The 20,990-nt window shown below is 49.2% G+C and overlaps 1 protein-coding gene across 1 annotated transcript in view; it reads right to left on the bottom strand.

The window, feature by feature from the left end:
• Window positions 1–20,957, bottom strand: part of LOC144946004 (coiled-coil domain-containing protein 33-like) — a 78,571-nt gene extending 57,614 nt beyond the window's left edge. Inside the window, exons 1-3 of the mRNA XM_078874736.1 lie at window positions 19,130–20,957; window positions 17,639–17,829; window positions 16,814–16,859 (exon numbers count right to left, since the gene is read on the bottom strand). Of these exons, the coding sequence (XP_078730862.1) occupies window positions 16,814–16,859; window positions 17,639–17,829; window positions 19,130–19,168 (276 nt within the window). The 5' untranslated portion in view covers window positions 19,169–20,957. The remainder of the gene's footprint in view (window positions 1–16,813; window positions 16,860–17,638; window positions 17,830–19,129) is intronic.
• Window positions 20,958–20,990: the final 33 nt, after the last annotated feature.

Below are 20,990 nucleotides of genomic sequence, written 5' to 3'. Positions count from 1 at the left end.
AGACTAAAGTGGACAACTGGCCTAAAGATGGATACTAGCCTAAAGCTGATAACTGGCCTGAACAGCGACACAGGACTAAAGCGGGACACTGGGATAAAGCAAGGCATTGGCCTAAAGCTGACCACTGGTCTAAATTTGGACACTGGCCTAAAGCTGACCACTGGCATAAAGTGGGACGCTGGCCTAAAGCGAGGAACTGGCCTAAACCTGATCACTGGCTGAAAGTGAGGCACTGTCCTACAGTGGTACGCTGGCTTAAAGTGAGGCAATGGCCTAAAACTGATCACTGGCTGAAAGTGAGGCACTGGCCTAAAGTGAGACACTGACCTAAAGCTGACCATTGGTCTAAAGTGATACGCTGGCCTAAAGTGGGACACTGGCCTAAAGCTGACTAGTGCCCTAAAGTGGGACACTGGCTTAAAGCGAGGCATTGACCAAAACCGTATCACTGGATGAAAGTGGGACACCGGATTAAAGCTGACTACTGGCCTAAAGTGGGACAATGGCCTAAAGTGTGATACTGACCTAAAGCGAAGCAGTGGTCTACAGCGGGAAATTAACCTGAAGTGAGGCACTGGCCTAAAGCGAGGCACTGGTCCCAAGCTAAAAACTGTCCGAAAGCAGGACAATGGCTTAACGTGTGATACTGGCCTAAAGTCGACTGTGGGCTTAAAGCTGACCAATGGCCTAATGTTAGAAACTGCACTAAAGTGGGACACTGACTTAAAGATGGCCACTGGCCTAATGTGGAATATTGGCCTAAAGTGGGATGTTGGCTTAAAACGAGGTACTGCTCTAAAGCTGATCACGGGCCTAAGGCGAGGCAATTACCTAAAGCTGACCACTGGCCTAAAGTGTGACACTGGCCTAAAGTGGGACACTGGCCTAAAGCGGGACACTGGCCTAAGGCGGGACACTGGCCTAAGGCGGGGCACTGTACTAAAGTGGGACACTGGCCGAAAGTGTGGAACTAGACTAAAGTGGACAACTGGCCTAAAGATGGATACTAGCCTAAAGCTGATAACTGGCCTGAAGAGCGACACAGGACTAAAGCGGGACACTGGGATAAAGCAAGGCATTGGCCTAAAGCTGACCACTGGTCTAAATTTGGACACTGGCCTAAAGCTGACCACTGGCATAAAGTGGGACGCTGGCCTAAAGCGAGGAACTGGCCTAAACCTGATCACTGGCTGAAAGTGAGGCACTGTCCTACAGTGGTACGCTGGCTTAAAGTGAGGCAATGGCCTAAAACTGATCACTGGCTGAAAGTGAGGCACTGGCCTAAAGCGAGGCACTGCCCTAAAGCTGACCACTGGCCTAAATTTGGACACCGTCCTGAAGTGGAACACTGGCCTAAAGAGGGAGAAATAGCCTAAATCATGACACTGTAATAAAATAGGACACTGGCCTAAAGCGTGACAATGTTCTAAAGTGAAAAACTGGCCTAAAGCTGACCACTGGCCTAAAGTAGGACACCGTCCTAAAGTGAGACACTGACCTAAAGCTGACCATTGGCCTAAAGTGGTACGCTGGCCTACAGTGGGACAATGGCCTAAAGCTGACCAATGACATAAAGTGGGATGCTGGCCTAGAGTGAGGTACTGGCCTAAACCTGATCAGTGGCTGAAAGTGAGGTACTGCCCTAAAGCTGACCACTGGGCTAAAGTGGGACAATGCCCTAAAGATGGCCATTGTCCTCAAGTGGACCAATGGCCTAAAGCCGGTTACTAGCCTAAAGCTGACCACTGGCCTGAAGTGAGACATATGCTTACAGCAGTGAAGCAATGCAGTGCCCTAAAGTGGGACACTGGCTTAAAGCGAGGCATTGACCAAAAGCGTATCACTGGCCGAAAGTGGGACACCAGATTAAAGCTGACTACTGGCCTAAAGTGGGACAATGGCCTAAAGTGTGACACTGGCCTAAAGCGAAGCAGTGGTCTACAGCGGGAAATTAACCTGAAGTGAGGCACTGGCCTAAAGCGAGGCACTGATCCCAAGCTAAAAACTGTCCGAAAGCAGGACAATGGCTTAACGTGTGATACTGGCCTAAAGTTGACTGTGGGCTTAAAGCTGACCAATGGCCTAACGTTAGAAACTGGACTAAAGTGGGACACTGACTTAAAGATGGCCACTGGCCTAATGTGGAATATTGGCCTAAAGTGGGATGTTGGCTTAAAACGAGGTACTGCTCTAAAGCTGATCACGGGCCTAAGGCGAGGCAATTACCTAAAGCTGACCACTGGCCTAAAGTGTGACACTGGCCTAAAGTGGGACACTGGCCTAAAGCGGGACACTGGCCTAAGGCGGGACACTGGCCTAAGGCGGGGCACTGTACTAAAGTGGGATACTGGCCGAAAGTGTGGAACTAGACTAAAGTGGACAACTGGCCTAAAGATGGATACTAGCCTAAAGCTGATAACTGGCCTGAACAGCGACACAGGACTAAAGCGGGACACTGGGATAAAGCAAGGCATTGGCCTAAAGCTGACCACTGGTCTAAATTTGGACACTGGCCTAAAGCTGACCACTGGCATAAAGTGGGACGCTGGCCTAAAGCGAGGAACTGGCCTAAACCTGATCACTGGCTGAAAGTGAGGCACTGTCCTACAGTGGTACGCTGGCTTAAAGTGAGGCAATGGCCTAAAACTGATCACTGGCTGAAAGTGAGGCACTGGCCTAAAGTGAGACACTGACCTAAAGCTGACCATTGGTCTAAAGTGATACGCTGGCCTAAAGTGGGACACTGGCCTAAAGCTGACTAGTGCCCTAAAGTGGGACACTGGCTTAAAGCGAGGCATTGACCAAAACCGTATCACTGGATGAAAGTGGGACACCGGATTAAAGCTGACTACTGGCCTAAAGTGGGACAATGGCCTAAAGTGTGATACTGACCTAAAGCGAAGCAGTGGTCTACAGCGGGAAATTAACCTGAAGTGAGGCACTGGCCTAAAGCGAGGCACTGGTCCCAAGCTAAAAACTGTCCGAAAGCAGGACAATGGCTTAACGTGTGATACTGGCCTAAAGTCGACTGTGGGCTTAAAGCTGACCAATGGCCTAATGTTAGAAACTGCACTAAAGTGGGACACTGACTTAAAGATGGCCACTGGCCTAATGTGGAATATTGGCCTAAAGTGGGATGTTGGCTTAAAACGAGGTACTGCTCTAAAGCTGATCACGGGCCTAAGGCGAGGCAATTACCTAAAGCTGACCACTGGCCTAAAGTGTGACACTGGCCTAAAGTGGGACACTGGCCTAAAGCGGGACACTGGCCTAAGGCGGGACACTGGCCTAAGGCGGGGCACTGTACTAAAGTGGGACACTGGCCGAAAGTGTGGAACTAGACTAAAGTGGACAACTGGCCTAAAGATGGATACTAGCCTAAAGCTGATAACTGGCCTGAAGAGCGACACAGGACTAAAGCGGGACACTGGGATAAAGCAAGGCATTGGCCTAAAGCTGACCACTGGTCTAAATTTGGACACTGGCCTAAAGCTGACCACTGGCATAAAGTGGGACGCTGGCCTAAAGCGAGGAACTGGCCTAAACCTGATCACTGGCTGAAAGTGAGGCACTGTCCTACAGTGGTACGCTGGCTTAAAGTGAGGCAATGGCCTAAAACTGATCACTGGCTGAAAGTGAGGCACTGGCCTAAAGTGAGACACTGACCTAAAGCTGACCATTGGTCTAAAGTGATACGCTGGCCTAAAGTGGGACACTGGCCTAAAGCTGACTAGTGCCCTAAAGTGGGACACTGGCTTAAAGCGAGGCATTGACCAAAACCGTATCACTGGATGAAAGTGGGACACCGGATTAAAGCTGACTACTGGCCTAAAGTGGGACAATGGCCTAAAGTGTGATACTGACCTAAAGCGAAGCAGTGGTCTACAGCGGGAAATTAACCTGAAGTGAGGCACTGGCCTAAAGCGAGGCACTGGTCCCAAGCTAAAAACTGTCCGAAAGCAGGACAATGGCTTAACGTGTGATACTGGCCTAAAGTCGACTGTGGGCTTAAAGCTGACCAATGGCCTAATGTTAGAAACTGCACTAAAGTGGGACACTGACTTAAAGATGGCCACTGGCCTAATGTGGAATATTGGCCTAAAGTGGGATGTTGGCTTAAAACGAGGTACTGCTCTAAAGCTGATCACGGGCCTAAGGCGAGGCAATTACCTAAAGCTGACCACTGGCCTAAAGTGTGACAGTGGCCTAAAGTGGGACACTGGCCTAAAGCGGGACACTGGCCTAAGGCGGGACACTGGCCTAAGGCGGGGCACTGTACTAAAGTGGGACACTGGCCGAAAGTGTGGAACTAGACTAAAGTGGACAACTGGCCTAAAGATGGATACTAGCCTAAAGCTGATAACTGGCCTGAAGAGCGACACAGGACTAAAGCGGGACACTGGGATAAAGCAAGGCATTGGCCTAAAGCTGACCACTGGCCTAAATTTGGACACTGGCCTAAAGCTGACCACTGGCATAAAGTGGGACGCTGGCCTAAAGCGAGGAACTGGCCTAAACCTGATCACTGGCTGAAAGTGAGGCACTGTCCTACAGTGGTACGCTGGCTTAAAGTGAGGCAATGGCCTAAAACTGATCACTGGCTGAAAGTGAGGCACTGGCCTAAAGTGAGACACTGACCTAAAGCTGACCATTGGTCTAAAGTGATACGCTGGCCTAAAGTGGGACACTGGCCTAAAGCTGACTAGTGCCCTAAAGTGGGACACTGGCTTAAAGCGAGGCATTGACCAAAAGCGTATCACTGGATGAAAGTGGGACACCGGATTAAAGCTGACTACTGGCCTAAAGTGGGACAATGGCCTAAAGTGTGATACTGACCTAAAGCGAAGCAGTGGTCTACAGCGGGAAATTAACCTGAAGTGAGGCACTGGCCTAAAGCGAGGCACTGGTCCCAAGCTAAAAACTGTCCGAAAGCAGGACAATGGCTTAACGTGTGATACTGGCCTAAAGTCGACTGTGGGCTTAAAGCTGACCAATGGTCTAACGTTAGAAACTGCACTAAAGTGGGACACTGACTTAAAGATGGCCACTGGCCTAATGTGGAATATTGGCCTAAAGTGGGATGTTGGCTTAAAACGAGGTACTGCTCTAAAGCTGATCATGGGCCTAAGGCGAGGCAATTACCTAAAGCTGACCACTGGCCTAAAGTGTGACACTGGCCTAAAGTGGGACACTGGCCTAAAGCGGGACACTGGCCTAAGGTGGGACACTGGCCTAAGGCGGGGCACTGTACTAAAGTGGGACACTGGCCGAAAGTGTGGAACTAGACTAAAGTGGACAACTGGCCTAAAGATGGATACTAGCCTAAAGCTGATAACTGGCCTGAAGAGCGACACAGGACTAAAACGGGACACTGGGATAAAGCAAGGCATTGGCCTAAAGCTGACCACTGGTCTAAATTTGGACACTGGCCTAAAGCTGACCACTGGCATAAAGTGGGACGCTGGCCTAAAGCGAGGAACTGGCCTAAACCTGATCACTGGCTGAAAGTGAGGCACTGTCCTACAGTGGTACGCTGGCTTAAAGTGAGGCAATGGCCTAAAACTGATCTCACTGGCTGAAAGTGAGGCACTGGCCTAAAGTGAGACACTGACCTAAAGCTGACCATTGGCCTAAAGTGATACGCTGGCCTAAAGTGGGACACTGGCCTAAAGCTGACCAGTGGCCTAAAGTGGGACACTAACGTAAAGTGATGCACTGATCTAAAGTCGAATACTGACCTAAAGCTGACCACAAGCCTAAAGTGGAACACTGGTCTAAAGTGGTAATAGCCTAAAGTGAGGTGCCGGTCTCAAGTCAGGCACTGGTTTAAAGCGGAACACTGGCCTAAAGCAAGACAATGGCTGAAAGTGGGACACTGGCCTAAAGTTGGACACTTGCCTAACGGTGACCGCTGGCTTGAAGCTGACCAATGGCCTAAAGTGGGACACTGGCAAAAAGTGAAGCAATGGTCTAAAGCTCTAAACTGGCCTCTACCCGACTATTGGCCTAAAGTGGGACAATGGCCTAAAGTGTGACACTGACCTAAAGCGAAGCAGTGGTCTACAGCGGGAAATTAACCTGAAGTGAGGCACTGGCCTAAAGCGAGGCACTGGTCCCAAGCTAAAAACTGTCCGAAAGCAGGACAATGGCTTAACGTGTGATACTGGCCTAAAGTTGACTGTGCGCTTAAAGCTGACCAATGGCCTAACGTTATAAACTGGATTAAAGTGGGACACTGACTTAAAGATGGCCACTGGCCTAATGTGGAATATTGGCCTAAAGTGGGATGTTGGCTTAAAACGAGGCACTGCTCTAAAGCTGATCACGGGCCTAAAGCGAGGCAATTACCTAAAGCTGACCACTGGCCTAAAGTGTGACACTAGCCTAAAGCTGACCACTGGCCTAAAGCGGGACACTGGCCTAAGGCGGGACACTGGTTTAAAGTGGGGCACTGTACTAAAGTAGGACACTGGCCGAAAGTGTGGAACCAGACTAAAGTGGACAACTGGCCTAAAGATGGATACTAGCCTAAAGCTGATAACTGGCCTGAAGAGCGACACAGGACTAAAACGGGACACTGGGATAAAGCAAGGCATTGGCCTAAAGCTGACCACTGGCCTAAATTTGGACACTGGCCTAAAGCTGACCACTGGCATAAAGTGGGACGCTGGCCTAAAGCGAGGAACTGGCCTAAACCTGATCACTGGCTGAAAGTGAGGCACTGTCCTACAGTGGTACGCTGGCTTAAAGTGAGGCAATGGCCTAAAACTGATCTCACTGGCTGAAAGTGAGGCACTGGCCTAAAGTGAGACACTGACCTAAAGCTGACCATTGGCCTAAAGTGATACGCTGGCCTAAAGTGGGACACTGGCCTAAAGCTGACCAGTGGCCTAAAGTGGGACACTAACGTAAAGTGATGCACTGATCTAAAGTCGAATACTGACCTAAAGCTGACCACAAGCCTAAAGTGGGACACTGGTCTAAAGTGGTAATAGCCTAAAGTGAGGTGCCGGTCTCAAGTCAGGCACTGGTTTAAAGCGGAACACTGGCCTAAAGCAAGACAATGGCTGAAAGTGGGACACTGGCCTAAAGTTGGACACTTGCCTAACGGTGACCGCTGGCTTGAAGCTGACCAATGGCCTAAAGTGGGACACTGGCAAAAAGTGAAGCAATGGTCTAAAGCTCTAAACTGGCCTCAACCCGACTATTGGCCTAAAGTGGGACAATGGCCTAAAGTGTGACACTGACCTAAAGCGAAGCAGTGGTCTACAGCGGGAAATTAACCTGAAGTGAGGCACTGGCCTAAAGCGAGGCACTGGTCCCAAGCTAAAAACTGTCCGAAAGCAGGACAATGGCTTAACGTGTGATACTGGCCTAAAGTTGACTGTGCGCTTAAAGCTGACCAATGGCCTAACGTTATAAACTGGATTAAAGTGGGACACTGACTTAAAGATGGCCACTGGCCTAATGTGGAATATTGGCCTAAAGTGGGATGTTGGCTTAAAACGAGGTACTGCTCTAAAGCTGATCACGGGCCTAAGGCGAGGCAATTACCTAAAGCTGACCACTGGCCTAAAGTGTGACACTGGCCTAAAGTGGGACACTGGCCTAAAGCGGGACACTGGCCTAAGGCGGGACACTGGCCTAAGGCGGGGCACTGTACTAAAGTGGGATACTGGCCGAAAGTGTGGAACTAGACTAAAGTGGACAACTGGCCTAAAGATGGATACTAGCCTAAAGCTGATAACTGGCCTGAACAGCGACACAGGACTAAAGCGGGACACTGGGATAAAGCAAGGCATTGGCCTAAAGCTGACCACTGGTCTAAATTTGGACACTGGCCTAAAGCTGACCACTGGCATAAAGTGGGACGCTGGCCTAAAGCGAGGAACTGGCCTAAACCTGATCACTGGCTGAAAGTGAGGCACTGTCCTACAGTGGTACGCTGGCTTAAAGTGAGGCAATGGCCTAAAACTGATCACTGGCTGAAAGTGAGGCACTGGCCTAAAGTGAGACACTGACCTAAAGCTGACCATTGGTCTAAAGTGATACGCTGGCCTAAAGTGGGACACTGGCCTAAAGCTGACTAGTGCCCTAAAGTGGGACACTGGCTTAAAGCGAGGCATTGACCAAAACCGTATCACTGGATGAAAGTGGGACACCGGATTAAAGCTGACTACTGGCCTAAAGTGGGACAATGGCCTAAAGTGTGATACTGACCTAAAGCGAAGCAGTGGTCTACAGCGGGAAATTAACCTGAAGTGAGGCACTGGCCTAAAGCGAGGCACTGGTCCCAAGCTAAAAACTGTCCGAAAGCAGGACAATGGCTTAACGTGTGATACTGGCCTAAAGTCGACTGTGGGCTTAAAGCTGACCAATGGCCTAATGTTAGAAACTGCACTAAAGTGGGACACTGACTTAAAGATGGCCACTGGCCTAATGTGGAATATTGGCCTAAAGTGGGATGTTGGCTTAAAACGAGGTACTGCTCTAAAGCTGATCACGGGCCTAAGGCGAGGCAATTACCTAAAGCTGACCACTGGCCTAAAGTGTGACACTGGCCTAAAGTGGGACACTGGCCTAAAGCGGGACACTGGCCTAAGGCGGGACACTGGCCTAAGGCGGGGCACTGTACTAAAGTGGGACACTGGCCGAAAGTGTGGAACTAGACTAAAGTGGACAACTGGCCTAAAGATGGATACTAGCCTAAAGCTGATAACTGGCCTGAAGAGCGACACAGGACTAAAGCGGGACACTGGGATAAAGCAAGGCATTGGCCTAAAGCTGACCACTGGTCTAAATTTGGACACTGGCCTAAAGCTGACCACTGGCATAAAGTGGGACGCTGGCCTAAAGCGAGGAACTGGCCTAAACCTGATCACTGGCTGAAAGTGAGGCACTGTCCTACAGTGGTACGCTGGCTTAAAGTGAGGCAATGGCCTAAAACTGATCACTGGCTGAAAGTGAGGCACTGGCCTAAAGCGAGGCACTGCCCTAAAGCTGACCACTGGCCTAAATTTGGACACCGTCCTGAAGTGGAACACTGGCCTAAAGAGGGAGAAATAGCCTAAATCATGACACTGTAATAAAATAGGACACTGGCCTAAAGCGTGACAATGTTCTAAAGTGAAAAACTGGCCTAAAGCTGACCACTGGCCTAAAGTAGGACACCGTCCTAAAGTGAGACACTGACCTAAAGCTGACCATTGGCCTAAAGTGGTACGCTGGCCTACAGTGGGACAATGGCCTAAAGCTGACCAATGACATAAAGTGGGATGCTGGCCTAGAGTGAGGTACTGGCCTAAACCTGATCAGTGGCTGAAAGTGAGGTACTGCCCTAAAGCTGACCACTGGGCTAAAGTGGGACAATGCCCTAAAGATGGCCATTGTCCTCAAGTGGACCAATGGCCTAAAGCCGGTTACTAGCCTAAAGCTGACCACTGGCCTGAAGTGAGACATATGCTTACAGCAGTGAAGCAATGCAGTGCCCTAAAGTGGGACACTGGCTTAAAGCGAGGCATTGACCAAAAGCGTATCACTGGCCGAAAGTGGGACACCAGATTAAAGCTGACTACTGGCCTAAAGTGGGACAATGGCCTAAAGTGTGACACTGGCCTAAAGCGAAGCAGTGGTCTACAGCGGGAAATTAACCTGAAGTGAGGCACTGGCCTAAAGCGAGGCACTGATCCCAAGCTAAAAACTGTCCGAAAGCAGGACAATGGCTTAACGTGTGATACTGGCCTAAAGTTGACTGTGGGCTTAAAGCTGACCAATGGCCTAACGTTAGAAACTGGACTAAAGTGGGACACTGACTTAAAGATGGCCACTGGCCTAATGTGGAATATTGGCCTAAAGTGGGATGTTGGCTTAAAACGAGGTACTGCTCTAAAGCTGATCACGGGCCTAAGGCGAGGCAATTACCTAAAGCTGACCACTGGCCTAAAGTGTGACACTGGCCTAAAGTGGGACACTGGCCTAAAGCGGGACACTGGCCTAAGGCGGGACACTGGCCTAAGGCGGGGCACTGTACTAAAGTGGGATACTGGCCGAAAGTGTGGAACTAGACTAAAGTGGACAACTGGCCTAAAGATGGATACTAGCCTAAAGCTGATAACTGGCCTGAACAGCGACACAGGACTAAAGCGGGACACTGGGATAAAGCAAGGCATTGGCCTAAAGCTGACCACTGGTCTAAATTTGGACACTGGCCTAAAGCTGACCACTGGCATAAAGTGGGACGCTGGCCTAAAGCGAGGAACTGGCCTAAACCTGATCACTGGCTGAAAGTGAGGCACTGTCCTACAGTGGTACGCTGGCTTAAAGTGAGGCAATGGCCTAAAACTGATCACTGGCTGAAAGTGAGGCACTGGCCTAAAGTGAGACACTGACCTAAAGCTGACCATTGGTCTAAAGTGATACGCTGGCCTAAAGTGGGACACTGGCCTAAAGCTGACTAGTGCCCTAAAGTGGGACACTGGCTTAAAGCGAGGCATTGACCAAAACCGTATCACTGGATGAAAGTGGGACACCGGATTAAAGCTGACTACTGGCCTAAAGTGGGACAATGGCCTAAAGTGTGATACTGACCTAAAGCGAAGCAGTGGTCTACAGCGGGAAATTAACCTGAAGTGAGGCACTGGCCTAAAGCGAGGCACTGGTCCCAAGCTAAAAACTGTCCGAAAGCAGGACAATGGCTTAACGTGTGATACTGGCCTAAAGTCGACTGTGGGCTTAAAGCTGACCAATGGCCTAATGTTAGAAACTGCACTAAAGTGGGACACTGACTTAAAGATGGCCACTGGCCTAATGTGGAATATTGGCCTAAAGTGGGATGTTGGCTTAAAACGAGGTACTGCTCTAAAGCTGATCACGGGCCTAAGGCGAGGCAATTACCTAAAGCTGACCACTGGCCTAAAGTGTGACACTGGCCTAAAGTGGGACACTGGCCTAAAGCGGGACACTGGCCTAAGGCGGGACACTGGCCTAAGGCGGGGCACTGTACTAAAGTGGGACACTGGCCGAAAGTGTGGAACTAGACTAAAGTGGACAACTGGCCTAAAGATGGATACTAGCCTAAAGCTGATAACTGGCCTGAAGAGCGACACAGGACTAAAGCGGGACACTGGGATAAAGCAAGGCATTGGCCTAAAGCTGACCACTGGTCTAAATTTGGACACTGGCCTAAAGCTGACCACTGGCATAAAGTGGGACGCTGGCCTAAAGCGAGGAACTGGCCTAAACCTGATCACTGGCTGAAAGTGAGGCACTGTCCTACAGTGGTACGCTGGCTTAAAGTGAGGCAATGGCCTAAAACTGATCACTGGCTGAAAGTGAGGCACTGGCCTAAAGTGAGACACTGACCTAAAGCTGACCATTGGTCTAAAGTGATACGCTGGCCTAAAGTGGGACACTGGCCTAAAGCTGACTAGTGCCCTAAAGTGGGACACTGGCTTAAAGCGAGGCATTGACCAAAACCGTATCACTGGATGAAAGTGGGACACCGGATTAAAGCTGACTACTGGCCTAAAGTGGGACAATGGCCTAAAGTGTGATACTGACCTAAAGCGAAGCAGTGGTCTACAGCGGGAAATTAACCTGAAGTGAGGCACTGGCCTAAAGCGAGGCACTGGTCCCAAGCTAAAAACTGTCCGAAAGCAGGACAATGGCTTAACGTGTGATACTGGCCTAAAGTCGACTGTGGGCTTAAAGCTGACCAATGGCCTAATGTTAGAAACTGCACTAAAGTGGGACACTGACTTAAAGATGGCCACTGGCCTAATGTGGAATATTGGCCTAAAGTGGGATGTTGGCTTAAAACGAGGTACTGCTCTAAAGCTGATCACGGGCCTAAGGCGAGGCAATTACCTAAAGCTGACCACTGGCCTAAAGTGTGACAGTGGCCTAAAGTGGGACACTGGCCTAAAGCGGGACACTGGCCTAAGGCGGGACACTGGCCTAAGGCGGGGCACTGTACTAAAGTGGGACACTGGCCGAAAGTGTGGAACTAGACTAAAGTGGACAACTGGCCTAAAGATGGATACTAGCCTAAAGCTGATAACTGGCCTGAAGAGCGACACAGGACTAAAGCGGGACACTGGGATAAAGCAAGGCATTGGCCTAAAGCTGACCACTGGCCTAAATTTGGACACTGGCCTAAAGCTGACCACTGGCATAAAGTGGGACGCTGGCCTAAAGCGAGGAACTGGCCTAAACCTGATCACTGGCTGAAAGTGAGGCACTGTCCTACAGTGGTACGCTGGCTTAAAGTGAGGCAATGGCCTAAAACTGATCACTGGCTGAAAGTGAGGCACTGGCCTAAAGTGAGACACTGACCTAAAGCTGACCATTGGTCTAAAGTGATACGCTGGCCTAAAGTGGGACACTGGCCTAAAGCTGACTAGTGCCCTAAAGTGGGACACTGGCTTAAAGCGAGGCATTGACCAAAAGCGTATCACTGGATGAAAGTGGGACACCGGATTAAAGCTGACTACTGGCCTAAAGTGGGACAATGGCCTAAAGTGTGATACTGACCTAAAGCGAAGCAGTGGTCTACAGCGGGAAATTAACCTGAAGTGAGGCACTGGCCTAAAGCGAGGCACTGGTCCCAAGCTAAAAACTGTCCGAAAGCAGGACAATGGCTTAACGTGTGATACTGGCCTAAAGTCGACTGTGGGCTTAAAGCTGACCAATGGTCTAACGTTAGAAACTGCACTAAAGTGGGACACTGACTTAAAGATGGCCACTGGCCTAATGTGGAATATTGGCCTAAAGTGGGATGTTGGCTTAAAACGAGGTACTGCTCTAAAGCTGATCATGGGCCTAAGGCGAGGCAATTACCTAAAGCTGACCACTGGCCTAAAGTGTGACACTGGCCTAAAGTGGGACACTGGCCTAAAGCGGGACACTGGCCTAAGGTGGGACACTGGCCTAAGGCGGGGCACTGTACTAAAGTGGGACACTGGCCGAAAGTGTGGAACTAGACTAAAGTGGACAACTGGCCTAAAGATGGATACTAGCCTAAAGCTGATAACTGGCCTGAAGAGCGACACAGGACTAAAACGGGACACTGGGATAAAGCAAGGCATTGGCCTAAAGCTGACCACTGGTCTAAATTTGGACACTGGCCTAAAGCTGACCACTGGCATAAAGTGGGACGCTGGCCTAAAGCGAGGAACTGGCCTAAACCTGATCACTGGCTGAAAGTGAGGCACTGTCCTACAGTGGTACGCTGGCTTAAAGTGAGGCAATGGCCTAAAACTGATCTCACTGGCTGAAAGTGAGGCACTGGCCTAAAGTGAGACACTGACCTAAAGCTGACCATTGGCCTAAAGTGATACGCTGGCCTAAAGTGGGACACTGGCCTAAAGCTGACCAGTGGCCTAAAGTGGGACACTAACGTAAAGTGATGCACTGATCTAAAGTCGAATACTGACCTAAAGCTGACCACAAGCCTAAAGTGGAACACTGGTCTAAAGTGGTAATAGCCTAAAGTGAGGTGCCGGTCTCAAGTCAGGCACTGGTTTAAAGCGGAACACTGGCCTAAAGCAAGACAATGGCTGAAAGTGGGACACTGGCCTAAAGTTGGACACTTGCCTAACGGTGACCGCTGGCTTGAAGCTGACCAATGGCCTAAAGTGGGACACTGGCAAAAAGTGAAGCAATGGTCTAAAGCTCTAAACTGGCCTCAACCCGACTATTGGCCTAAAGTGGGACAATGGCCTAAAGTGTGACACTGACCTAAAGCGAAGCAGTGGTCTACAGCGGGAAATTAACCTGAAGTGAGGCACTGGCCTAAAGCGAGGCACTGGTCCCAAGCTAAAAACTGTCCGAAAGCAGGACAATGGCTTAACGTGTGATACTGGCCTAAAGTTGACTGTGCGCTTAAAGCTGACCAATGGCCTAACGTTATAAACTGGATTAAAGTGGGACACTGACTTAAAGATGGCCACTGGCCTAATGTGGAATATTGGCCTAAAGTGGGATGTTGGCTTAAAACGAGGCACTGCTCTAAAGCTGATCACGGGCCTAAAGCGAGGCAATTACCTAAAGCTGACCACTGGCCTAAAGTGTGACACTAGCCTAAAGCTGACCACTGGCCTAAAGCGGGACACTGGCCTAAGGCGGGACACTGGTTTAAAGTGGGGCACTGTACTAAAGTAGGACACTGGCCGAAAGTGTGGAACCAGACTAAAGTGGACAACTGGCCTAAAGATGGATACTAGCCTAAAGCTGATAACTGGCCTGAAGAGCGACACAGGACTAAAACGGGACACTGGGATAAAGCAAGGCATTGGCCTAAAGCTGACCACTGGCCTAAATTTGGACACTGGCCTAAAGCTGACCACTGGCATAAAGTGGGACGCTGGCCTAAAGCGAGGAACTGGCCTAAACCTGATCACTGGCTGAAAGTGAGGCACTGTCCTACAGTGGTACGCTGGCTTAAAGTGAGGCAATGGCCTAAAACTGATCTCACTGGCTGAAAGTGAGGCACTGGCCTAAAGTGAGATACTGACCTAAAGCTGACCATTGGCCTAAAGTGATACGCTGGCCTAAAGTGGGACACTGGCCTAAAGCTGACCAGTGGCCTAAAGTGGGACACTAACGTAAAGTGATGCACTGATCTAAAGTCGAATACTGACCTAAAGCTGACCACAAGCCTAAAGTGGGACACTGGTCTAAAGTGGTAATAGCCTAAAGTGAGGTGCCGGTCTCAAGTCAGGCACTGGTTTAAAGCGGAACACTGGCCTAAAGCAAGACAATGGCTGAAAGTGGGACACTGGCCTAAAGTTGGACACTTGCCTAACGGTGACCGCTGGCTTGAAGCTGACCAATGGCCTAAAGTGGGACACTGGCAAAAAGTGAAGCAATGGTCTAAAGCTCTAAACTGGCCTCAACCCGACTATTGGCCTAAAGTGGGACAATGGCCTAAAGTGTGACACTGACCTAAAGCGAAGCAGTGGTCTACAGCGGGAAATTAACCTGAAGTGAGGCACTGGCCTAAAGCGAGGCACTGGTCCCAAGCTAAAAACTGTCCGAAAGCAGGACAATGGCTTAACGTGTGATACTGGCCTAAAGTTGACTGTGCGCTTAAAGCTGACCAATGGCCTAACGTTATAAACTGGATTAAAGTGGGACACTGACTTAAAGATGGCCACTGGCCTAATGTGGAATATTGGCCTAAAGTGGGATGTTGGCTTAAAACGAGGCACTGCTCTAAAGCTGATCACGGGCCTAAAGCGAGGCAATTACCTAAAGCTGACCACTGGCCTAAAGTGTGACACTAGCCTAAAGCGGGACACTGGCCTAAAGCTGACCACTGGCCTAAAGCGGGACACTGGCCTAAGGCGGGATACTGGTTTAAAGTGGGGCACTGTACTAAAGTAGGACACTGGCCGAAAGTGTGGAACCAGACTAAAGTGGACAACTGGCCTAAAGATGGATACTAGCCTAAAGCTGACCACTGGCCTAAATTTGGACACCGTCCTGAACTGGAACACTGGCCTAAAGAGGGAGAATAGCCTAAATCATGATACTGGAATAAAATAGGACACTGGCCTAAAGCGTGACAATGTTCTAAAGTGAAAAACTGGCCTAAAGCTGACCACTGGCCTAAAGTAGGACACCGGCCTAAAGTGAGACACTGACCTAAAGCTGACCATTGGCCTAAAGTTGTACGCTGGCCTACAGTGGGACAATGGGCTAAAGCTGACCAATGACATGAAGTGGGATGCTGGCCTAGAACGAGGTACTGGCCTAAACCTGATCAGTACTGCCCTAAAGCTGACCACTGGGCTAAAGTGGGACAATACCCTAAAAATGGCCATTGTCCTCAAGTGGACCAATGGCCTAAAGCCGGTTACTAGCCTAAAGCTGACCACTGGCCTGAAGTGAGACATATGCTTACAGCAGTGAAGCAATGCAGTGCCCTAAAGCGGGACAATGGCCTAATGTGAGGCACTGTCCGAAAGTGGGACACAAGCCTCAAGTGGGACACTGGCCTAAAGCTGACCACTAGCCGAAAGGGGGACACTGGCCTAAAGCTAACCACTGGCCTAAAGTGTGACACTGGCCTAAAACTAACCACTGGCCTAATGTGTGACGCTGGCCTAAAGCGAGGCACTGGACTAAAGCTGATAACTGGCTGAAAGTGAGGCGCTAGCCTAAAAAGCTGACTACTGGGATAAAGTGGGCCACTGACCTAAAGATGGCCACTGGTCTAAAGTAGATCACTGGCCTAAAGTGGGACACTGTTCTAAAGTGGGACACTGGCCTAAAATGAGGCACTGTCCGAAAGTGGGACATTTGAATAAAGTGGGAAACTTGTCTAAAGTGAGGCACTGACCTAAAGTTGACCGCTGGCTTAAAGCTGACAAATGTCCTAAAGTGGGACACGGACCTAAAACTGACAACTGTGCTAAAGTGGGACAATGACCTAAAGACCACAGGCCTAAAGCAGGTCACTGGAATAAAGCGAGGCACTGGCCTAAAGATGACCACTGGTCTAAAGCTGACCACTGGCCTAAAGTGGGACACTGCAGTGAAGCAATGCACTGGCCTAAACCAAGGTACTGAACTAAAGTGGGAAACTGGCCTAACGCGGGGCACTCGCCGAACATCACGACTTGCCTCGAGTCAGACAATGCAAAAATTACCTTAAGTCTCGAGACGTAAATATTGAGATGCTTAATAAATCAATTGCATATTGTATCGCACGTTATGGGAGGCAAGCCACGGAGCGGGTGGGCACAAACCCATTAAACATGCAACGTTGGGCCAACGTTGATCCTACAGTTCCAATAACATGCTAACGTACCTTGGTTTGGTAGTCCAGGACGACGGAGCTGTGGGGATCCATCCTCCTGAGACCGAGATATCGCTCGCGTCACCTCCATAAACACAACACTCGCCCCCCCCCACCCCCCGTGTTTGCTACTAGAGATCTCCGTGCCGGCCATGTTACGTTCACCTGGGGGCTGTGCCGCTTACGTCAGCAGTGCGTTATTTTAAATTTTCACAATCGGTTATAAACGATGCCGCATCTGCCCATAGATTTGCCAAGATGTCACGGCAGTGGTATTTTGTAAAACATTTAAAACAATGTTCAATTTATGAAATAACCCTTCATATATTCATCCTCCTCCACCATCATTATCATCAGCCATGATCAATCCACTGCTGGAGGAAGGCCATGAGCAACCCGAGCAGCCATCACTTCACTTTGGTTCATATCGCACCAAATTTAAATTAGTGAAATTCTTTCCTGGATTTTCAATGTAGTCCAGTTCACAAATTATCGCAACCACACTGAAAAACGGTGCAAGTTTCTAATATCATCCCTGCCTCCGTCTATCCAGCAGCACAAAAGGGTAGATATAATGTACCTCCGATTAGCACGGTTGGCTACGTATGGTGGGAAAGAAGTTCAATATGCATATAGACACGCGATAGGCAATTCGAGTTTGGTTGAAGTGGAGAAACTCCCACCTCTTCCAAGAAGTCTGGCCAGCGTGGAAGGTCAAAAATACATGTGGAGGGTCTCTCAAGATCTCTTTCTTGTCGATACCCTTCCGCTAGCAGCGGCGGCGTAAGAAGTTCAAGGGCTGCAACTTTTACCCATTGAAATGAAGCAAACTCTTACTCAGCTGTGCGGGTTGGCTGTGGCGGAAGAGTGTGCCGTGCGGTCGAGCCGCCCTGGCTCTTGGACCCCGTCGGTGCCGCCGGTGCTACCGGCGCTGGCACAGGATTCCCGTGGGCCCGGAAGAGATGCTCGTACTCTGGCAAAATTCGGCTGAGTGCGTCGTGCGGCGGCAAATCCGGGCTCTCCCGCAACTACGCGCGTCAGAGCGGCGAGCATCAAGCCGACGATTATCATTATTATTACTTCTGATGTAGCGCCTTATACATCGGGGCATCTCAGAGTGCTTTACGTCACATCTCATCTCTCACACTTGAAAAGGGCACCCCCAGTGACAGCTGACCCTGTGGGCGCGACTCTGCATCAGGCCTGCAAATGGCCATCAGTCTGCCAGTAGGGGGCGACGATTGCTGCATGCAATCACAAAGTGCGTAACCAGCGTGTACATTTTTAACGAGACATGTTTGGCCCCCCCACACGCAAATGGCCGACCGAGTCTTGCAAATGACGTCAGGGCTTCTTTTAACGTCCGCTTTAAAGCACTCGGCAGGGTAGCATTATTATAATTATTACGCACAGCAGCAATAAATCAGGGCAGCCGCTGTGTCCGAGCCGTGGAGCCTCTGCAACAGCGGCAAATGTTTTCCTGCCAGGCCGTGCCATAGCAGGGCCTGCCCTGGCACAGCCACACAAAACCGACCACGGGAGGGCTTTCTGTTTCACGATATCGCCATGCGTAGCATTACCGAGACTCAAGACTTGTATTCTGGAGGGTTCAGCATTTGGATGCTTGGCAGATTTATGTTTATTTATTTATTGTCATTAAAGAACCCAGAATAAAAAGTACATTCCTAAAGAGGGAGAAAAACAGCAAATGTGTACCAAACCCGGAGTGATAGGCATATTCCATTTTTTTTTTATGTATATAAAGAGTTTTACGAACACAAGCTTGGGGAATATGAATTGTGGAGGATTGTGAAAAACAGATGGGAGGGAATTCCCATACCGGGGATTCCAGGGCAATAAACGGAAAAAGGGTGTTTGAGCTGCAATATGATGTAAATACTCGCGTGCGACGACCGTCTCTCGCGTGTTCTGGTTGCACCGAGAAAACCCACAAAGTGGAACCCCAGCCGATATTTTTTTTTGTTACATTAAGTGGATCTTAAACCTTCATCATTCTAAAACATCCTCCATTCGTGATGAGTCTCAATGGTTGTCATGAGCAAGCAGTGTTTTGCTCCGTTCAGGTCAAATCAGGAGTGGCCCGGAGAAAACCGAACATACGTTCACATCCGGGCTTCATTCCATACGTTAATTGAAGTTAGATACAGATTAACATTCAAAACAAACAGCAGCTACTACACCGAAGTTTTATATTTTTAAAAAAAGGCTATGCACACATTCTGTTAAAACGTCTTCATTATAGTCTGCAGAGAGCTAAACAAGTCACTTATGTTAATACACAGCGTGTTCAAAGCAAAGAGCACTTACAGGAGCTGTGTGTGGCCTGTAGTAATACGCCGCTGCCATGATGGGTCCCTTTTCATCCACGAAAACCAAGGTCAAACTTTGGAACACAAACTCCGCATGGCGTTAAGAGCACCGCGTAAGCCACGCACGGGATAGCGTGCAACAACTTCGAAACAAAGCAAAGCGATGTTTTTAGTCTAAAGTTAGCGATGGAACAGGGGACGCGCCGATCGCAAAAAAGGCGACGGCAACGATGTCGGAGTTCCTCAACTCTGTGGCCCGCCCGCCTGCCCGCGTTACCAGGTATTGAAATGCAAATATTTACAGCGTGGTGGCCCTGGGATACGCGGTGGATAATCCCCCCCCCCAGCTTTTCACTCTGGAACTCTAAAGCCAGCATGCCCGGCTTTTGTTTGAATGGGGAGGCCCTTGGGGCTTGAGCCAAACAGTGCGTGCAATCACAGGGCAAACAGCGGTAGCAGCAGAACCCCTGCGCCACTTACGACCAAGAACACGCAAGACCAACAGCAGCACATGCAGCTGAAAGTGCAAGAGAGACGATGACAATTGTTTCATTTCCTTTAAATTGAACGGCGGCTGACTTAGTGAAGAAGCCCGTGGTATTTTTTGTTGTAATAATAGATGTGGAATCCGAAACGTTACGGTAAACTCTGCGATGGAAAATTGAGGGGTTGTCGCAAAAAGATGAAAATAAATCTCATCTTCACCACCACATTCTCGCCGACACACAGATTGCTTCTAAGAAAATAAAACCACCCCACTCACATAAAACAGCACCAGTAATTATTACATAGTGTAGGTGACAAAACAAAATAACAAAAGAGCCACATCCTCATTTCATTGGATCCGAGTTGGAACGTTGAGAAAAAACATATATTAAAATAACGCTTGTTCTGAATAGTGGACTTTCCTAAGCACAGCTGGCTGAAAATCCTAGTTTTACTCCTGTTCAGCAAATACAAACTATTCCCTTGGTTTGTCATATTTATACGACTCAAGCCATGTACAATTGCTGAAATCACAAAAATGCATTACATACAGCCATGGCCATGTAAGTACTTTGTAAATACATGAGGTTCTTTGTATTGCACTCTCTGCTCACCGCGGGGTTGGCGGTATGGCCGACATTAAACGGTCAAATGGAGCACATACCCAGCACCACAACGGTGAACACAAACACATTTTAATACCTTATACAGCGCTTCTCAGCAAGGTTCCACCGAACGTGTGTAAACCCTTCATTAATCCACTGCTGGATGAACACCTCCCCACAATGTTATTTGACCATACTTCACCAAGCTGGTCTTTCAAGGTTCAAGGGGTTAAGGTGTGAGTGCTCAGGACCAGTTCAGAAATCTCTCGCCACAGATGTTAGCCGTGGTTGTAAATTGAGCTAAAATTGCCGGGTTAATAGCGTAGGCATGCTGATCACAGCACCACTACTCGTGCATGAACGTAGTATCCTGTATAATACTGATAGGAACCACCTGTCTTCTTGGTTCTTTCGGTAAAGTCACGTAGAAGGAAAATAATAAAAATAAAACATAATAAAATAAAATATTTCTCACTAGTGAGAATTATTTTGTTTTATTTTTATTATTTTCCTTCTACGTGACTTTACCGAAAGAACCAAGAAGATGAATCCCTGCAGTCACGAAAGCTTTAAATAGGAACCACCTGGTTCCACCAGCCCACAGGGGATTATTGTGTCCGTCCGTCCGTCCGTCCGTCGTGAACCCAAAAATGGGTGGAGGGGATGGTCACCCCGTGGTGTCCTTATAAAACTCAACGTTTAACCTATTCACGCGGGCTTGTACCCGCCCTCAGTCGGCCATATTTGCGGAATACACCACGCCGCCGT

This window comes from Lampetra fluviatilis, chromosome 39 (genome assembly GCF_964198595.1).
Source record: "Lampetra fluviatilis chromosome 39, kcLamFluv1.1, whole genome shotgun sequence".
In the NCBI taxonomy this organism is placed as follows: domain Eukaryota; kingdom Metazoa; phylum Chordata; class Hyperoartia; order Petromyzontiformes; family Petromyzontidae; genus Lampetra; species Lampetra fluviatilis.
Note: the sequence above shows the minus strand (reverse complement) of the source record. Positions and strands in the feature narration are given on the sequence as shown.